This window comes from Rhinatrema bivittatum, chromosome 9, assembly GCF_901001135.1.
Source record: "Rhinatrema bivittatum chromosome 9, aRhiBiv1.1, whole genome shotgun sequence".
Taxonomy (NCBI): Eukaryota; Metazoa; Chordata; class Amphibia; order Gymnophiona; family Rhinatrematidae; genus Rhinatrema; species Rhinatrema bivittatum.
The window spans coordinates 15,260,117-15,280,844 of record NC_042623.1 but is presented as its reverse complement, the minus strand read 5'-3'; the positions used below and the strand labels follow the sequence as shown (position 1 = coordinate 15,280,844).

The 20,728-nt window shown below is 41.3% G+C and overlaps 1 protein-coding gene across 2 annotated transcripts in view; it reads left to right on the top strand.

Annotated features, from left to right (window-relative positions):
• TAF3 (TATA-box binding protein associated factor 3) overlaps positions 1 to 20,728 on the top strand; it is a 251,788-nt gene that overhangs the window by 193,177 nt on the left and 37,883 nt on the right. For both annotated transcript variants that reach the window (XM_029615440.1, XM_029615441.1), the window contains one exon: positions 6,688 to 6,770. In XM_029615440.1, the coding sequence (XP_029471300.1) occupies positions 6,688 to 6,770 (83 nt within the window). The remainder of the gene's footprint in view (positions 1 to 6,687; positions 6,771 to 20,728) is intronic.

Here is a 20,728-nt window from a genome sequence, read left to right as displayed (position 1 = left end):
CTTCTGCCTCCCCTATAGAGTAACGGCACAGGGATAGGCTGCATAAGAATCCCTGTTTGTGCTCGGAAAGCTTTTCCAGAGTTTTCTGAGCTCTGAGAAAGCTACTGTCTCTCTGGGTGCCATTGGATAATGTCACCCGCGTGGGTAGCCAATTTATCCTGATGTCTATAGCGACCTCCCGTTACAGGGAAGCAGCTTCGCTTTTACTGAATCATTATACAAAAGTTTCAAGAGTAGGGTTTTTTGGGTCGAATGTAAGAATGTATTTCTCTTTTAAAAAGCAAAACAAGTCTTTAGGATGTAATACAATAAGAATGGCAGAAGTGAAAAATATAAAATTGGAATCCCATTCCCCAGCCGTTTGAAGAAGCCAATTTTAAAATCAGAAAAGTCAATGATTGATTGTGAAGTTTCCCAGCATTAGAAACATTTCTCCCCCAAAATGGGACCGATTTATCCAAGGTTTTCCTCGTTTAGATGCTGTGCTCTTTTTTCTAAGTTTCTTTTTCATGCATTTTACTGTATTTTTTTCTGTGAATGAATCTGAATTTATAGTCTTTAAATTTGCATATGCTAATCATAACAGACATACAAAATTCTTACTCCCATTGACAGAGTAGTCCGTAATCTGACCTTTTGTTAAATGGACAATTTCCTACTTTTACATTATCACACAAACAGAAGCAACCACCTCTCGTATCAATCACTTTACAACAGCAGAAAGAGAGGGAAATAGAATATAATCCAAATTTACCAATAAACCTAACCCAGCAAGTGACAATATCACTGGCACATGCCCCAATACTTATAATCTGCTGTCTCTCGCCACGCAATGGGCCGCAGGCAGTTTTCAACCTTAGAGCAATTCTTATATACCGGTAATCATTTATTGTCACTTGCTTTAAATCACTTTGTAGACTATTATTTTATTAACGCATCTTTTGTTGCAAAATATCCAAAACTACTAAATATTTAAAAATGAATACTTAGCCCAAATGTTGATCACTTAGAAAACTGGACTGGAATTCTCAAATTTACTCCCAACATGACTCATGTTTCAACTGAAAAACAGTCTTCTTCAGGGGAATTCTCTTATTCAATATAGGCAAAATATTCTCAAATCCTAAAATAAAAGACTTGATAAAATTCAACGCACAACATTCACTAGGGAAATTATCCAAATGATTACCATCAAAACAACTTTTCACAACACATCCCACTTCCACTCACCTCCATTAATGATCTCAAAAACAACCTGCAGGTCACCTATTCTCCAAATACAAAGTTCTTCCTACAATAAATTCCAAAAAACTCAAAACAAGAGTACAGCAAACTCACCCGGACGACATTCAGCGTCTCTTATGAGATTACAACATGGCGCCTCGGTGTCTCAGTTATCTATACAGACTCATCAATCCAGGTTTAAATTCCATTCCCAATCTATGTCACCGGAAACAATAGATAAACTCCTTCTCAATAAACTACATAACCCATCATCCACCGCGATTATAGAACCCACAGTCATTCCCGCACGATGTAACCATTCACTCAAACATCATTGTCAGTTCTCAATAAATTAATCAAACTTTTAATTAAAAAACTGACCAGTCAATCTCTTTATTTAATCCTTTTGAATACACTGTATTGAAAAAATAAATCCATTTCTGCTCCCTCTGTAGGAGATAATTATCGAAGTCACCACCACGGTTATATGGATTTGGTTTCTCAATCACCGCAAACTTCAAATCATCAAATGTACGCTGCTTTTGTAGGCAGTGCTGTACTAAAGGTGCCTCCGATCAATTTCTTACTATAGCGCTCCTATGCTCAATCATTCGGGTCTTGAGACTCCGTTTGGTCTTACCAACATACAACATAGGGCAAGGACACCACAACCCATACACCACGCCTTTTGATTCACAATTCGTCAAAGCTTGCAATCTAAATTTACCATTTGCAAAAAATGGCAATATCTCTCCCTCAAATGATTGTGCACATGGGGTAGATTTTATAAATTTATGCGCGCGTGTACTTTTGTTCGTGCACCAGGCGCGAACAAAAGTACGCTCTACGCGCGTATCTTATAAAATCCGGGGTCGGCGCGCGCAAGGGGGTGCACATTTGTGCAACCTGCGCGCTCCGAGCCCGGCGCGCGTTGCCTGTTCCCTCCGAGGCCGCTCCGAAATCGGAGCAGCCTCGGAGGGAACTTTCCTTCCACCTCCCCTCACCTTCCCCTACCTAACCGACCCCCCCCCCCCTACCTTTGTTGGCAGATTTACGCCTGCTGAAAGCAGGTATAAATCTGCATGCGCCAGCGGGCTGCTGGCGCACCATCACCTGACCCGGGGGCTGGTTCGGAGGCCTCGACCATGCCCCCGGGCCAGCGTCACGCCCCCATCATGCCTCCAGCCCTGCCCCGAAATTCGTACCGCCCACCTGACACGCCCCCTTTGCAAAGCCCCGGGACTTGCGCACACAGGGGGGGTTTGAGGTAGGTTTTCAGGGGGTATGCGCATATCCCTTTGAAAATCTGCCCCATACAGTACACCTTTTACAAGCATAATGTCCCTTGTTAGACAAAATATTAGATGGTTGTCTCGATATTCATCAGCAAAATCAGAATGAATGATCTTATCTCTCAGGTTCCTACCTCGTTTCAAGGCAAACCTAGGCAGCTCATGTAGCACACTATGTAATCTTACATTATACCAATACTTCTTAATGGCATTTTGTACTCTATAAATATATGGAGAAAAAGGCAAAACACACATTGTTCTGTCCGAATCATTCTGTTGAGTTGAAGGGGTAAAAAGCAGATCCCTATTCACCCAACGGGCACGTTTATAAGCTTTTCTAATAATATGTAGAGGATCTCCTCTCTGCTGAAAGCTTCTCATCATCTCTTGTGCTTTCAATTTGTACTCAAATACATCAGAGCACAATCGCCTCAATCTTAGAAACTGCCCGTATGGTAAGTTGGTCCGAAGATGTTGAGGATGGCAATTGTGGCTGTCGGAACCTTTGCAGTTTGTGCTGGATACTGAGAAAACAGAGGAAAGCTCCGTTATCACAGCGGTGAGAAACATTTCCCACTACTGCCACCTGCTCTGCGCCACTGGCCTGACAGAGCGAGGAGAGCTGCACCAAAAAGGTGAGGAGAGAATGGCTCAAAGGGAGGAAATGAGATTGAGCTTGACAGTATGAGGGGAAAGAAGGAATGAAGAAATGAATGATGAAGATGGAGACAGGAATCTGTGATTGACCTGGTTAAGGGGAGTGAGCATGGATAGGAGGAGGAGGAGAGGACCTCCAGGAATCATGCTGGGCAGAGGTGGGGAGAGGAGGGATACAGAAGGGAAAGATGGCCATCAAGGAGAAGGGAGAACAAGAACATAGCCATGTGTGGATAGGACATTAAACACACAAGTTATTTAGAGGGCACACAGACAGACATGGAGATCTCATCAGCCATCCTGTGGCTCAATGCACAACATGCTTGTATTGAACCGTGCAGTCCTTGGTTCAAAACCAGGAAATGTGATTTTTGCCAGGTTCTTATGGCCTGGATTGGCCTCTGTTGGAAAGAGGATGCTGGGCTCGATGGACCCTTGGTCTGACCCAGCATGGCATGTTCTTATGTTCTTCTTCCCTTTGAAAAGCGGGCTATTGGTTTGCATCTTCTAAATTCTAAATTAATTGGGGTCTATCATTTTCTGTATCTGTAAGATTCATAAAAGCAAATAACAAAGTATAAACGTAGGCTAAAAGGGGGGTAGTTTTCAGGGAGGGTAAGCTTAGCACCTTTTTATCCATGTCAAATTTGAAAATTGCTACTCCCCTGTGGGAGGCTGGCTGAGGGAAAGTACATGCAGAGATTTAATTCTGAAATCTTCGTGCACGCCTTCATGCACGTCCTTTGCACCTGCTTCCAAGCAGACGAAAGGTTTGCAGAATCAGCTTTCCTTAGCCAGCCCGAGTTTTTAAAAGGAAACTCCGCAGGCAGCCCTTTGAAAATTAGATCGCAAGTCTGGAGATACCGGGGCTGCCACTTGTTCCTTCTCCTCCTTGCAGCTGGATTAGAAGGCAGCATGGTCTCAGCCTTCAATTTCCAGGGCAGTTTTTAAATAGATCTGGAAATTAGATCAACTTTTTCTACATTACAAACTATTCTGGAGTGCCTTTCATTATTTCTTTTGTTTTGGCAAGCAAAAATGAAAAGTGTGGAGGTCCATGCAATTTTTGGAAGCTGAAAAAGGGGTCTGTGTTCCCTGAAAGGTTGGAAACCCCTGCCTTTATTCCATTGGTTGAAATATTGGCTTTTCCTTGCTATATACTGATAACTTGGTTACCCTTAACTATTTAACGTTATACTGTATTTCCTACTATTCCCTAATAATTGTTGTTCTATATTTAGACCTTTGTTACCTTTAAAAAAATGTAGCATTAGAATGTACTTCCTATGAAAAATCGCTAACCATGTTAACAAAATATTAGAATTGTAAACCGTTGTGATAGCAATACCGAATACGGTATATAAAACTCTACAATAATAATAATAATTTGCTTTTCCAATGCAGTGTAATCATTTGCTGATATCATTTGTTCCTGGCAAGGGTTATTTTTTGTGGTATTGCCCAATGAAAATGACTAAATCGTGTCACCAAATAGGGAAAAACTTTAAATGAGAAGGCAAACTTGTAGCTTTGTGTAGTTTTATTTTATTTTATTAAATTGCAGGGTTTTAATATGAAAGGCACACTCATCTTGGCCTTACTTGTGTGTGCGCGTGTGTGTGTGTGCGCGTGTGTGTGTGTGCGCGTGTGTGTGCGTGCGCGTGTGCGCGCACGTGTGTGTGCGCGCGTGTGTGTGTGTGTGCGTGTGTGTGCGCGCGTGTGTGTGTGCGTGCGTGTGTGTGTGTGTTCCAAATGTGGCAGAGCCCCATGCACTTCAGTATTCCACGCCTCACTTGGAGCACCCATGAGAAACTATGCCATTATTACTTGAAATATATATACAAAGGAATTGTAAGCTGCTTCAGATATGCTATTGTGATATTTTTAAAAGAATTCAACAGCAAAAAAAAATAAAAAATCATGAGCTGATTAAATTGACAAACCTGCCCATTATCTTGGCAAAAGGTCCCTGACAAAGAATACAATTTAAAGCTAAAATGCTTGAAAGAATCCCTAGATTGAATTCAAATGTAAACTGATTCTTGATCTATACGTTTGTTTTGTTTTTTTTAATTCTACCTTTTTGCTACAAGTCAGGATTTTAAAAAGAAGTTTCCCCTTTAAATCTTGAGCGATTTTTCATTTTTTGCAAGGCTGCTCTGCTGGTGTCCTGGAAAAAATGAAGAGTTAAGCTTTATCAGTTGGTGCCCTGAGGTGTGTGGCAAAGAAGCTAAATCCTTGAAGATTATAGCCTGTGGCCAGAAGGGGCTTATATGACTACTAGTATTAGTTCAGGTGAAAGAAGTATTGCTTATATATAAAACTGGGCAAATCCACTGACGATGTATTTTACTTGGCTATAAAGGAGTCTTATATTGCTGAACTTTACCCCCTTCGGTGATTTTGGAAGCTTTAATAATCTAAATGCAGTTCTCCTGGCTATTCCTTCAAGTGGCAGGCTCTCGTTTTAACCCAGTAGCAGCTCAATTTAATTTTTGTTTTGAGAGAGCACAAAACGGTGGGTTATTTATTCTGCCCTTGTCTTCTGAAGCAAGAGCATTCAGGTGGTGGTTGAGAATGTGTCACATCCCCTTGCCCATGACAGCTATAAACACTTTATTTTCCAGCAGCGTCTTCTGTGTTCTCCAGTTAATAATTTTAAAGTGCTATGAAAAGCAAATTAAATTCAGACCAAGAAAACCGAATGAGCTTGATTTTTAAATTTATGAGCAGAAGTGCAGTAATAAAAGAACCAAGATTTTTGTGAGACAATTTGCTTGCAGTTTTGAAATAGAGCATCTTCTGTACAAATATTTCATTGCTTGCAATTTCTGGAAAGGAAATTCCACAGAAGGAAATATGCCAAGTATCTGACATCTGAAGAAGAGGCAGTCTCAAAAGCTGATATTATACTACATCATCACTTTTGTTAGCCCTTTAAAAAGGTACTATCCATGCTCCACTTATGTAAATTGTCCTATACCGATCGAAACTTGTAAACCGTTGTGATGGCGATACCGAATGACGGTATCTAAAACTCGACAAATAAATAAACACTGCAGCCTAATGCAGTTCTCTGTAACGCTCACAGGCGAAGTTATGCTTTATTGTAAACCGGTGTGATTTGTATTTTACACAGGAATGTCGGTATATAAAAGTTAAAAATAAATAAATAAACAAATGAGCCCTGACATGCTCTCAAACCACTTGTCCTGATGCTGTCATGCCATGCTATATAACAGAGTAGGAGGAGTGATGCAAACCTTTACATCTTCAATTAAATAAAAACTTACCTATCCTTTCGTGTGCATGCATATTAAGAATGATTGTTTATTTATTTATTTTCTGTGCCGGTATTAGTGGTTACATCATACCAGTTTACATCCGAACTGAAGGTAGAAAGTACATCAAACAGGGGGTGGGACTACAAGGAACAGGAGAGAAGGATTTACCCAGAAAGCTGTTCTTTCTGCTGAAAACATGTACCAAATATGATTTGTGTTTCCCTAAACAGATAAAAGTGGAGCCAGTTGTTCCAGCACCGTCACCTGTCATCCCGAGATTGACATTGAGAGTGGGTGCTGGCCAAGACAAAATGTAAGTACTGATAACGTTCATATCAGATTCCAGCTGTGCTTCATTTTCCTTGGAGTCCAAGGACCAATGAAAAACCTTGTTCATGATTGCTAAGCTAGATTATTCTTTCAAAATCACAGTAATGATTTTACTAGCCTTTATTTATTATTTATTTATTTAACACTTTTATATACCGAGGTTCTGGTAACAATGTTACTAATCACTTCGGTTTACATACAACATTGAAATGACTTAAACGTGTGTCTTACAGAGAACAAGGAATGAAGAACTGGGATATAACTCATTTTAAATATCTCATTATATAGATCATTTTAAACATAAATCTTAAATACAAGGGATTAGGATCAAACACATAAAAACGATCAATCGTTTATGTGAAACTAGTATATTTTATATTTATTTTAGTGCAAGCTTGCTTTTCTAATTGGGAATTAAACAAGAGATTCTTTTAAGGAGAGCCACAATTGTGGTGGTTGTACTCCTTAGTAGGAAAAGACAGGGAGCACAATTATATTTTTATATTCCCAGTAGCAAATTATGGGATTGCTATATGCTGGGGTGCAGTGAGTTCTGATTTTTATTTTAGGAGTTTGTTTCTGATTATTTTTTCCATCAATAAGCAGGCTGAATTAGCCATCACATGTGGGTGACGTCATCTGATGGCACCATACAAACTTATCTCTCCAAGCTGGTAGAGCTTTGAGCTCTACTGAGCATCTGCAGGAGTTACCTCGTGGGTCTGTCATTTTTTTGTCAGAGCACAAGCATGACTGTGCACTCAGGTTTTCCTTTCAAAATTTTCTTCAACTTCTTAAAACTTATTAAATTTGATTCTTTTCTTCATTAATAGTTGCCTTGCTGCCTCTGCAGCACCCAGGACAGCAATTTTTAATGCTGCACAAAAAAAAAAAAAAAAATTTCTGAAGACCCTGTCTCCTCAACATGTCGAACCACAAGAAAAAGGGGGACGCTGATTGGATACAAAAACTGCATCTGGGGCAAGGTAATGTCCGTCATTGACGGCCAATAACTCTATTATCGATACCTTGTTACACCTTTGGACAGAGATCTTCCGCACCTAATATTCCAGGGCGATTAGAACTGAGAAGTTGCATAAATCTCTCTGGAGTCTCAGCAGATCCTCTTTCCACAGTACAGCATCATCTGCTTTGCTGGGAAAAGCTTCCCCCCCATCGGCTCAGGCTGAAGCTACGAGGTCAGGTACTGCAAGCTGCCCTGCATCGAAGAAATGGCATCAGTTGTTGGAATGTTGGAGCCTGCATTGAAAAAAAGCAGATACTCAGTTTGGTGCACTGGCACTGCCAAAGTGACCATCTGTGCCATCTGTGCAAGGCATGTCAGCACGCACAATGCATCGAAGCACTGTGCTTCAGGATCCCCAGTGCTCTTTCCAGTGGTGCACTCAATGCATGACGCACTGAAGCCCATGGTACATGGGCTCTGTGCTTCTTCAATGCACCTCAAGACATCAATGTACTGGCCATACGGTATATCAGGTCCTCTGACACACGATGTACAGCGCAAGAACATGGCGTAATCCTGATGCAGTTGATGCATGCAAAATCCTTGCTCCGCATTGGCTTCGTTGACACAGCTAGCCAAAGATCCTTCGAAGAAATCCAAGCCACATTCTTCCAAAGTGCCGAGCATTCCATGCCATGGAAGCTATCAACGCGTCGGGCCAAAGACTCAGGACATCAAGTTGTACTACCTACACAGCTTATGCAGCTCATCTTAGGTCATTTGCAGAAGGAGTCATGTTACCTCTGTCCCCTCCATTAATAAGAGCCCTCACTCCATCCAGATTACTGGCAGAGGGTTTTCATTTAGAAGTGCCAGATCTGTTATGTTCCATAGTACCACTTACTTCCACTAAACTTCCTATCCAGATGCAGGAAACTGTTATTGCCTCTGAAGAGGATATTCCACCTCTACACACCAGATAAGAGGAAACTTCAGGTGTTCAACCAAATTGCAGATTTCGTGAGAAATGTCTTTACCTCTTTGACCAAAGAGATAGAAGGAACTATCCAGCCTCTCCTCTCTAACATTACTGCAGCAATTCTTCAGAGTGGAGTCCCAATCTTGCCTCTCAGGCTGAGCACATCATCAACCCTTAATGTGGTGGTGTTCATCGTACCACTCTCTTGCAGCAGAGTCCAGTTTGTCAGAGGAGGTTGACCAGGGCATATAACTTTAGGGGCAACTAGAAAAACTTCTTGTCATTGGGGTCCCTGATAAATGAGCTTATGCCATTTAGCATCAGAAGAAGGCTCTATAGGTGTACCTTCTGACCCACTTCCAGATCCTCCTGACTGCACCTCACCCCCGGAAGACCTGACACATTCCAAGTTTGTAGAAAAGATGGGGACGATAGTAGGCATCCATGTGCATAAAGACAAGGAACCCCGCTCAGAAGTCCTTGGTCTACTTCAAATTTTGGACACCCCATCAGAACCAGTGGACCTTCCAGTCCACAACATACTCACATATTATAAATGCAAATGTGGGAAACAACTCTCCGGGATTTGGCATTGTCCAACTGCCTCACCAGTCTGTATGTCACGATGTGTGAGCCCTTAGCTGTGGCGTGATTGACGCAGCCTATCAGATGAAAACACTGTTATGGGGACGAGGTCTGGCTTCATCTATACCAGCCCCGTTCCCCACAGGTTGGGTTTCAGAGGCTGGCAGGGCTTAAGTTGGGGGGGGTCTCATAGTGAGCTGGCAAGCAGTGGCAGGTAGTAGGCCAAGGTCAGGAAAAGCAGTGGATGAATGAGTGGTAGTTAAGTCTAGGCTGAGGTTAGATCAGGAGGAGATCAAGAAGTGTAGTCAGAATCCAAGCCGAGGTCAGAACAGGGAGGTCAGTCAGAAGACATACGAGACAGACGAGGCGGGCAGGAACCAGGCAGGCTGGGATAAGGCAGAAGACCAGGCTAGAATGAGACAAGGCATGATTGGAACAGGGCTGGGCAAGGAGCAGAAGCACCTGTTGCTGGGGGCATTGATGGACAGCATGACTGGCGTTTAAATGTCCAGCTGCGCGGATGTCATCAGTCGGCGGTGTGCTACTATTCCCACCATGGGGCCTTTATCTGATGCAGAGGGTAGACAGTATCTCTGTCGGTGTAGCAGCTGGGGATGAGTAGGCCAGTTATGGAGCTATCGCATGACTGGCCTGCTGTTACACTACATCTGTCAAATCTGCTGTGAAAAAGATGAAAAAGACAATTCACTCTACCGCTCGCATCTCCATTCACCAATTCATTATGGTGCAATATCTTCATGACTGCATTCAGAAGCTAAAGCCTTTTCTGCAAGTTGCAGATGCTGGTAGTTATTTTCCCTAAACATTTTGAATGTGGAAGAATGTATCCGTCACCTTCTCCATTCTGTCTGTGAATCATTTGACTTTGTTTCACGCGTCTCCTCAGCCTTAAATAGTGCTTGATGCATGGCGAGACTTAGATCTTGCAGCATACATGAAGATGCACACAAGATATATTGGTGGATCTCCCTTGAGTAAGAGAGAACCTATTTGGCCAAAAGCTCAGAGAAACTGGGTCTCAGATAAAAAAAAAAAAAAAGCACAATGTTGTGGTCTAATCTCGCTCGGCGGCTCCCAGTCAGCCTTCTACTTTAAGACGCTCATTCGCTTATGAACAACCATACTTCCACAGATGTCCTGATCTTTTCAACAGTACCGTCCACTGCCTCTTCCAGCCCAGAGTCAGCAACTGTTTCTGGCCAGCTCTCAAGAACATGAACTCTGACAGCCTAAAACCATGCAACAGGCCCAACCCAAACCTGGGCCCAGTTTTTGATCCCTCCGGGCAATCCTTGCCCTTCTGTTCCAGTGGGGGGCCTTCTTACAAACATGGCATCAGATAACCAAGGACTTCTGGGTCCTCAAAATGGTGCATTCTGGATACCGTTTGCATTTCTCCAAGCTACCATCACTTCCACTTTGTTCGACACTCAATCCAGATCAGTCTCACTGGATGCAGTTACACCTAGAGATACAATCACTGCTCCAACAGTGAGTGATAGTCAGTCCCTACATCGCAATGTGGACAAGGTTTCTACTCCTGATATTTCCTCATCCTCAAGAATCCCAGGGGGATTGAGGCCCTGTCATAGATGGGAGAATGTGAACTCTTCAGTGGGATCAACTAATTGTCCCTGTCAACTATGGTTCAGATCTCCAGGACATGAAGCACGAGTTCCACTTGTGGTTAAACCCCCAGATTCTGCAGGAAGGAGCTCCATTTCGCACACTCCTCCATCAAGTAACACTAGCGACAGATGCCGCCTCCAGAGGATGAGGAGGTCACATAGGATTCTTTTGAACACAGGGCACTTTGACACTAGAGGAAAGCCATTTTCAGATCAACCTACTAGAATTAAGGACAATAAGATATGCTTTGTCAGTGTTTGTGCATCTTCTTAGGGGATGGAACATCTTTTATGTCAACAAACAGAGAGGCACAAGGTCATGGTGTCTTTGCCAGGAAGCACTGAAGGTTTGGAATTGGGCAGCTGAGAATCGAGCTGTTCTCCAAGCCACCTATCTTCCGGGGTTCTCCAACACGCTGGTGGATCGCATCAGCAGAGTATTTCTCTGCAACAATCAGTAGCCGACAAACTATTCGATTTATGGGGTTTACTGTCGGTAGACTTATTCGCCTCTGATCAGAACAAAAAGCGAAATTAATTTTGTTAAGTTCCACCCAGCAAAATGACTAGCTCAAGACATTTTCCTGCTCAGTTGGGGAACAAGCCTCATGTCCACTTTTCCACTGATATCGCTGATCACCAGAACAATACAGAAACTTCTCCAGGATCATGCTCACTTGTTCCTCATGGCTCCAGCATGGCCCAGCCAGATATAGTTTGTATATCTTGTGCAACTTTCCAGCAGTCCTCCCATGGATCTGGGAACAAGACCCTAAGTTGCTAACTCAAGACAAAGGGACACTAAATCATCCCACCCTCTCAGCCTTCAATTTATCGGCTTGGATGTTGAGTGCTCAGTAATCGCTGACCTCTGTTTGTCCAGAGGAATTGTAGTCTAGTTAGCCATCAACTAGAAAAGCTATGACTTCAAATGGAACAGATATTCCAAGTAGTACCAACAGGACACTTTGGATCCATTTTCTTTCAAGCCCAAGTATTTAACTTACTTGCTCCTCCTTTCTGATTGAGGCCTCACCACATCTTCAGTGCAAGTACATCTCAGCGCCATAGAGGCTCACCATGTTCTGCTGGACAGTAAACCAATTATGTGTTACTATCTAGGTTCTTGAAAGGTCCATGGTATATCAAGCCTCCAATACAAAAGCCAACTGTTCCAAGATTGGAAATATTTTTATACATATTTTTGTCCCTTATTTGGATGATAATTCTGATTTAATTTTTTTTCTGACAGTGTATTTGATTTTGTGCTTGTGAGATATACGCTTCATGTATCATGTATATACGCTTGTGAGATATACGCTTGTGAGATATACGCTTCATGTATCATGTATATACGCTTCATGATATACGCTTCATCAATCTTTACATTGGCTCCCTGTAACCTCCAGGATAATATATAAAGTACTCACGCTAATACACAAAGCAATTCATAATCAGGACATGCAATGGTTCCCAGAACATCTCCTGCTTCACACTCCGACAAGACCCACAAGAACACATCACCTAGCCAAACTCCAAATACCCTCTCCTAAGTGCTTGAAACATATCACCTTTAGAGAGCGATCCTTTATCATATCAGGAACCTCCCACTGGAACAAAATGCCTTCCCAACTACGCCAGGAACCTTGCCACAAAACATTTAAGCACAATCTTAAAACATGGCTGTTCAAACTAGCGTATCCTGACTAATAAACTGACTCCCCACATAGATTCGACATCACCGTCCATTTGACCACCTACCGACCGCTCATTTGACCCTCTCACCTTCTTTTTTTCTCTCCCTACCCCATCTGACCCTCTCCCCACCCTTCTGACCCTCGCCCATTCTACACCCCCCACCCTCTCCTTCCCCCCCTTCTTTACTCTAGGTTCCCTCCTCTTCTTCCCCCCCAATCATCCTTATTGCTTATTTAACCTACTTGTTAATATCAACTTGTACATTTGTATATATTTCTCGTATTATTCTCCCCTGCCCTTGTTAATCCCTACCTGTTAATGTTATTATTGTAAAGCCTGTTGCTAATTTATGTTACATTGTGAACCGAGGTGATGTTTTGCAAACGTGCCTCGGTATATAAGAAACCTCTAAATAAATAAATAAATAAATAAATAAATAAATGTTTAAAAACATGGCTTTTTAAACAGGCATTTTACAAGGAGACGGGAGAATAGAAATTATTCAGGAATAAGCAGATAAGCACCGACACACAGTACTTAGGACAACACAGTAGAGTAGTCTATGAACCCCACATCACAACTAGCATATTGATAACACTATATATGATGAATTTACCCGTAAAAGTACTTTCAGTACACTCGGTCATGACCTACTTCTCTAAAAATTATTTTGTCTAACGATATACTGTAACCGAACCTTTGACGGCACCTGTTAGAATGTACTATAGTACACTTTTACCTACATTAAATATGTGCCTACATGTAAACCGTTGCGATGGTATATAACTTAGCGACGGTATAGAAAAGATTTTAAATAAATAAATAAATAAATGTTGTCATTATTTGTTGACTATGGTGATTATTGTGAATGTACTTTTATGTGATTTAAGAACTTAAGAAATGCCATACTGGGTCAGACCAAGAGACTATTAAGCCCAGAATCCTGTTTCCAACAGTGACCAATCCAAGTCACATGTACCTGGCATGTACCCAAACATTAGATCACAAGCTACTATTGCTTATTAATTACTATATTAGCACTTTATAGGTTTAATCTCTAGAAACTTATCCAAACCTTTTTTAATCTCAGTAACACTAACTGCTGAAACACATCCCCTGGCAGTGAATTCCAGAGTTTAACTATGCACTGAGTGAAAAATAATTTTCTTCGATTTGTTTTATATGAGCTACTTGCTAACTTCATGGAATGTTCCTTAGTCCCTCTATTATCCGAAAGTGTAAATAACCAATTCACATCTACTCGTTCAAGACCTCTCATGATTTTGTAGACTTCTATCATACCCCCCTCAGCTGTCTCTTCTCCAAAAGCTGAACAGCCCTAACCTCTTCAGCCTTTCCTCATAGGGGAGCTGTTCCATCCCCTTTATCATTTTGGTTGCCCTTCTCTGCACTTTCTCCAGTGCAACTATATCTTTTTTGAGATGTGGTGACCAGAATTGTACACAGTATTCAAGGTGCGGTCTCCCCATGTTTATATGAATGAATTTGTATATCATGTGCTCCTTTAAAAGCAAGTATTTCAGATTAGCAGCATATGAATGTCCAAAAATAAATAACTAGCAGGGATATAAAATAGGAGGAAAGACTTTGAGCACTTTCAAGTGAAGGCTCATGGCGAGAGGCTGAGGTCCTGGTTCTGATTGAGCTGAAATTACAAAAGAGCCAGAAGAAACTGGCAGGCCAAAATAAAACACACAGCAACTTTAAAAAAACAAACAGATTAACTAAAGTATATAAATTTTCAATTTAGCTGAAACTGTTAGGCTGTAAATTCTCATTTTTCTTATGATCCTTTTCTGGAATACAAACTACATAAATTCTTGGGAAATCAAAAGTATGGAAGAGATTTCCTCTTTCTTTACTCTGTTCATGCTTTTGGGGTGGGGGTTAAGAGTTAAGTCTTTTTTTTTTTTTTTTTTTTTTTTTTTAAACCAATCGAAATTAGTTTATGCCTTGGTTCAACACATTATCCAGTAGAGCTGTCAAGTTCACTATTGATATTAGAAAGCAAATGACAGAAACATTTTTAGCATTATTTGGTTTGTTTCATGCTTTTGTTAGTTCTGTGTTTTCATTTCCACATCAGTAATTAAGATTCAAGGTTTCTGCTTGCCGTGAATACCTGATGAATTTCGCTGCTCCTTGGCCATCGGAAACATTTCGGTTTTCTTATGTAAGCTAACTGTCCCCAGCTGAAAGCATCATCTGGAATGCACTGGGCAGCCTAGATGAGCTTTGTGTCCTCATATTGTGTTTTGTTTTGTTTTTTTGTATTGTGCTTCCCAAAATGCTAGATTGACTTCCCCATTCCATAGAATTGGTTGTGTTGGGGAGAGACACTCTGGGGTGGTTTGTTTTTTTTTTTAGAACATCATGAATGTTTTTCTGCTTTGAGAAAACTAATGCAGATAACCCCTTGGCATTAAATGGCCCAGTCATTTCCTATTACTGGTGATGGGATGCACGGCAGGAAATCCCAGCTCCAGTCAACACAGCAGCAATTTTTCATTTCAGAAGAACATGAAATCCTATAGGACAGGATATCACCCACTTGTATTTCAAAGCATAAGATTAAAAAAAAAAAAAAAAAAAGCCTAGCTGGCAGTTTCTTGGCTTTCACTAACGAGCTAAGCATAGCTCTGAGTGGGTGCGCATTTTTCATATTGTGCTCTCTTCCCCCCCCAAGCCCAGTTGTATTGTGTGGAAGGCAGTTTTCAGAGGGGTCTATTAGAGCCACCTAGATCACATAGGATGAAACTTGTCCCATACGGAGCGGCTGCGTGTAGCCACCTACTTTGACTAGGAGTTATCAGGCAGCCACTCAAAGTGGGTGTTTCAGGAGGTGGGGTAGTTGCCCCCCATCTAACCCTATGCGCAGATATAGCGGGGCCAAGAACACGAGTACTTCTGTATCCATGACCATGTTAGTGAATTCTCAAAAAGAAACTACCCGGATACACTCTACAAGACTTAGTGAAAATCCACCCCATTCACAGGCTGATACAGTACAGTGCTCTCTGGCGGCTTGCACTGTTAACCCACGGATGGACGCGCATTTTCAACGCGCTAGCTTTACCCCTTATTCAGTAAGGGGTAATAGCGCGTCGAAAACGCACGTCCAACCCCCCCGAAACTAATAGCGCCCGCAACATGCAAATGCATATTGATGGCCCTATTAGTTATTCCCGCGCGATTTACTAAGTAAAATGTGCAGCCAAGCCGCACATTTTACTTTCAGAAATTAGTGCCTACCCAAAGGTAGGCGCTAATTTCTGCCGGCACCGGGAAAGTGTACAGAAAAGCAGTAAAAACTGCTTTTCTGTACACCCTCTGACTTAATATCATGACGATATTAAGTCAGAGGTCCCAAAAGTAAAAAATAATTTAAAATTTAAAATCGACCCGCGGCTCGCGGGTTGAAAACCGGACGCTCAATTTTGCCAGCATCTGGTTTCCGAACCCGTGGCTGTCAGCGGGTTTGAGAACCGATGCCGGCAAAATTGAGCGTCGGCTGTCAAACCCGCTGACAGCCGCCGCTCCTTTTACCGTGGGCCCTAATTAGCATATTTTTATTTACTGGATCGCGCGCACAGGATGGTGGCCTGTGCGCTCGCCCGCTCTCCCGCATTTCTTTCTGTATCGGCCTATAGGACTGGTGGTATGGAACAGTGAAATCTAAAAAATAAATGGTTAAATCTCCTACTTACTGGGTAACAATAATCATTTTGTGTTGGTTTTCAGCAGGGATAATTAGCATATCCTGCCTCTGATATTTTCTGCCTAACATATCGGTCTACCACCCACTTGCCTGACCTCTTATGGGTTCTAGATTTGGGAGCTGCTCTCCTAGAATTATTATTTTTTTTTTTTACTTTTTATTTTCTTTAAGCTCGTAATTTAAAATCTGTCAGTCTTGCACCACAGAGATGCATCCTCATTCACCATAAAGAGCAATGCGGACATCCTTCTCCAGGCTGATAACCATTTGGCTGCTAGTGACAACAAGCCTTCCTGCTCAGTGTTTATTTCTGCTACCTGAGAGGTCGCAGGAAGAGTTGGTTACTCGCGCACCCCTAGTAGCTCCATTCACTCTGGACACTGATAGAGATTAGAAACCCGGAATTTCTTTAACACTCAAAATGATTAGTTTTATGATCAGAAAATGTGTGTGTGTGTGTTGATGCCTCAAAAGTACTTTCTTTGGGTGTTGCTTTTTTCTTTGTTTCCCATTGTTAGTGCGTTATCAAATATTTGAATGGAATGCATGTTTTTTTCTGATGGACGATGGCCGGCATAGGTAAGACATTTATTCTCAAGCCGAGGATTTAAGTTTTCTGAGGTAATAGAATTTAATTGGGGGACAGTTGAATGGATGTTTCTCTTGTGGTCTAGTAAGGCTTTGACAGTTTTGCGTTGCTTCTTTATATCATGTACATTTATTTAATATTAATTTCGAAATCGCTTTTTTCTTTGTATTTCTGAATGTAATTTTCAAAAAATTAAAAAAAAAACTCTGTTGGGCAAATCAGTTTTTTGGTGGCTGATGGCCATTGGATTTCTGACATGCTAAAACTCAATGTTGTGACTATTTTGAGATGATGTGGTCATTGAGTATATTTTCTCTGTTTACAGCCTGTTCAGGGGAGACCAGTAATTTTAAATGTGTCATTCACTGGTGCGTAGACTGAGCCATTGCAGGCAGAAAGCCAGATGGTGTGGGCACACTCAGTGAAAACAAAAGCCCACGGAGGCACTGGATGATAGCAACCTTCATTGTATGAAATGGGGATTTGGTGGGTTGCGGGTTAAAATCTCCCTGAAGGAGTAGCAGGACTTTTACCCTCTTGCACTGCCAAAAGATTATAGAAATGTGCTGTTTGATCTTAGTATTGTGATCATTTCTCTATTTGGTGTTAGCATTGTACTAATTTCACTTGTCCAACAGTACAGTTGGCTCGTCCCAAGCTGCAAGATGTGATGTTTTCACTTACCAAACAGTGTATGGCGGTATGCTTAAAGCTTTTCCAAGGGCCTTGACTGCACTGGGCGAAAAGGGCAAAATAACTTGAATGTTATCAAAAGCATTTCTACTTTACTTGTTAACGGTTGCAGGAATACCTGCCCAGATGCCAGATTAGAAGAGTTAGGGAAATTTACTGGTTTCCATTCTAATGCAATTAGAACTAATTCTGTTCTTTAAATAAATTAAAGGTCAATCAGTAAATCTTGCTTATCTCCAGTCTGAGCTTCAATAAATGGTTTTATTTAATTTATTGGAAAAGATCTTTATCCTTAATGGATCTAGGTCTTATTAGTTCATTTAGGTTTTAAAATATTTATGGTCCACTTTTTATGTATGATTTGAATGATGCATTAGGGAATTTTCTTTGCAGTTTTATCAAGGCACCAATCACTAATTGAGTTAATAAAAGCAGCTGCCTAAGATTAGCTATTGATAGGATGCTGGTGAACACTTTCTAAATTTGGATGTCCAATGGTTGTGATGCATTATCCTTAGTTGGATGGACATACAGTATTTAGCTATCTGTTGAAGGTTTCTTTAGTGATCTGTTTGATTGTGGTCAGTTGCTTTTTTTTTTCCAATCATCTCTCACATCTGTGCACTTACTGTCATAAATTTAGGAGAGTGTATGGTTTTGCCACAAATGCCATAATTCACATTTTCAAGGGGAACTCCTGCTCAGAATTGAAGGTGGATTATTGTACATCCAGGTGGAAATCTCCCAGGTGTAAGTCTCAAGGCAACCATAAACCACTTAATGAATTCATGACCCTCGTGCTTCGTCTAGTGGTGAGTTTCCCGACACTGCTGTTGTGCAGTTGTTGGCTTAACTTGAAAAGGGCTCTTTGTGCTATCACTCAAGCCACTTGAATGTGAAACTTACCTTTCAGCTAGGCAAGGGGAAAAATGTTTCACTGGAAACTTAAAAACAATTCTAGAGAATTAGGAAACCAAATTTCTGTAAAGACAACTGTGGGTACTTTAATCTGGCAGTGAGAATATTCAGAGAAGTGGTCTCACAAACTGAAGAACAGAGAGGGAATAAACCTTTACCCTGTCAGATAATATTCTGATGCCTCATTTAGCAAATATTGTAAAATCTAAAATGCAATGAAATGGGGACAGGAGAGTAACTGTCTTTTGTTTCCAAGATTATCAGACTCCCATGGTGCCTTATAAGTGATAACAGAGCAAGTTAGAAACAGGAAGAGTTCCCGCAGCCTTACTAGGCTGCAAAAAACTGGAATTTCTTTTTGGCGAGTCTTGAAAGCTCATTTGAATCATCTTTGGATAATATAGTTATTATGTTAGTCCTGTAAGAAGAGAGCACTGGAGGCGCTAATTGTTTACGGAAGGAATTGAGAGAAGAGGCAAGAGGAAAAGGAATGAAAATTAAATAGTCAAAAGAGGAAGAAAATTCAGGTATAAAAGAAAATGGAAAAAATGAAAATGACAAGATATCAAAATTGCCTTTGAGCATACTGAGCAATATGCAAAGATATGCAAATATACTGCAGAATTTCCTAACCCTTGCTGCAGGATGTGCTTCCCGAATTGGCGCAGCAGACCCCACAACCTGTCGTATTATTAAAGGCTCACTTTAAATAAGTCATGTTTTCTTCTTCATTGCTAAGGATCCTCTGTGCTTATTCCATGCATTCTTGAATTCTCTTACTGCCTTGTACTGGTGGATGCATGGGACGGCCTCCCAATATTCATCTGAATCTACCTCCTTTTGAATCATGAGCTCTTATTTTAGAACTTTCTTTTTACTGAAAAATGTTTGCTGCTTGTGCATTTTATGATTCCTAGTCCATCTTGTGTGGCTGGTCAGTCACTTCAAAGCTGATCACAGTATAATTAAAAGTTTAGAAAAACATTACATGCAAATTTAGAGAGTAGGGAACAGTTAGGAGGCTACATAAAGTGGTCAATTTAACATTATGGTTGCTGATAGGATAGATAATTCAAGCAATGTCTGAATCTTATTTAGCAAGTACTTTGGCTAATCATATGGGGCAGTTTTCAAAAGTGCTTATATTGTTTCATTGTCCGCTGGCACTTTCCTCCCACAGACTTTTCTGCATAGGCAGAAAGTATGTGGAGAAATCTGCATCTTTTTTTCCTATGGATGCTTCTTCCCTGAAAAACAAGATGCCTAGTTTTGGACATGCAAAACCTCACATATTGTCTCTTCTGACCTAACCCCTCCTTGGAGCCCATCTACTTTTCCATTGATAAGCAGTACTGAATTAACCATAACTTATGGATACTTCATCCAGCAGCATTGACCTGACCTCTCATTGCTTATAGAGCTTTATACTCTACTGAGCATGTGCAGGAAGTCCCTTTCAGGTGTTAGGTCATGAACCCCTTCAGTCTTTTCATCCAAGCACCAGCATGGACATAAGAACATTAGATATGCTATACTGAGTCAGACCAAGGTCCATCAAACCCAGCATCCTGTTTCCAACAGTGGCCAATCCAAGTCACAAGTTCATTAGAGCATGGATAGATCCTCTGCAGGAGAGAGCTTTTCTGCCTTCAGTTCAAGCACAAACTCTCCAATCATTGACTCACAGACTCTTGAACACAAATCAGTGAACTACCAGAGAGGTACTGGTTGTTCTTGGTCACAAGGCATCAGCAGTCGACCTAGTATTGCCGACCCCCCTGCACATATGTCTCCTACAGTGCGGCCTTTGTTTCCATTGGGACTAGCTTCCTCTGCCCTTAACAACCAAAGTGGAGATTTCAACAGAAATAAAGCAAGAATTGAGTTGGTGACTGGACTCCCTTCATCCTTCAGGAAAGGCCTAGATGGTGGATTAAATATTGGAGGAAGATGACAAAGCCTGAAATGGCCTACCAGCAAAGGTGGTGGAGATCAGCAGTTCTGATTGAGTTTGGGCATGCATGGGACAAATATGGAGTAGGTAAAGGGTTGAGAGGTCAGGTTGGGAAAAAAAAAAGATGGAAAGGGGAGAGGTGATGTTGGATTACATATAAAAATTAGAAT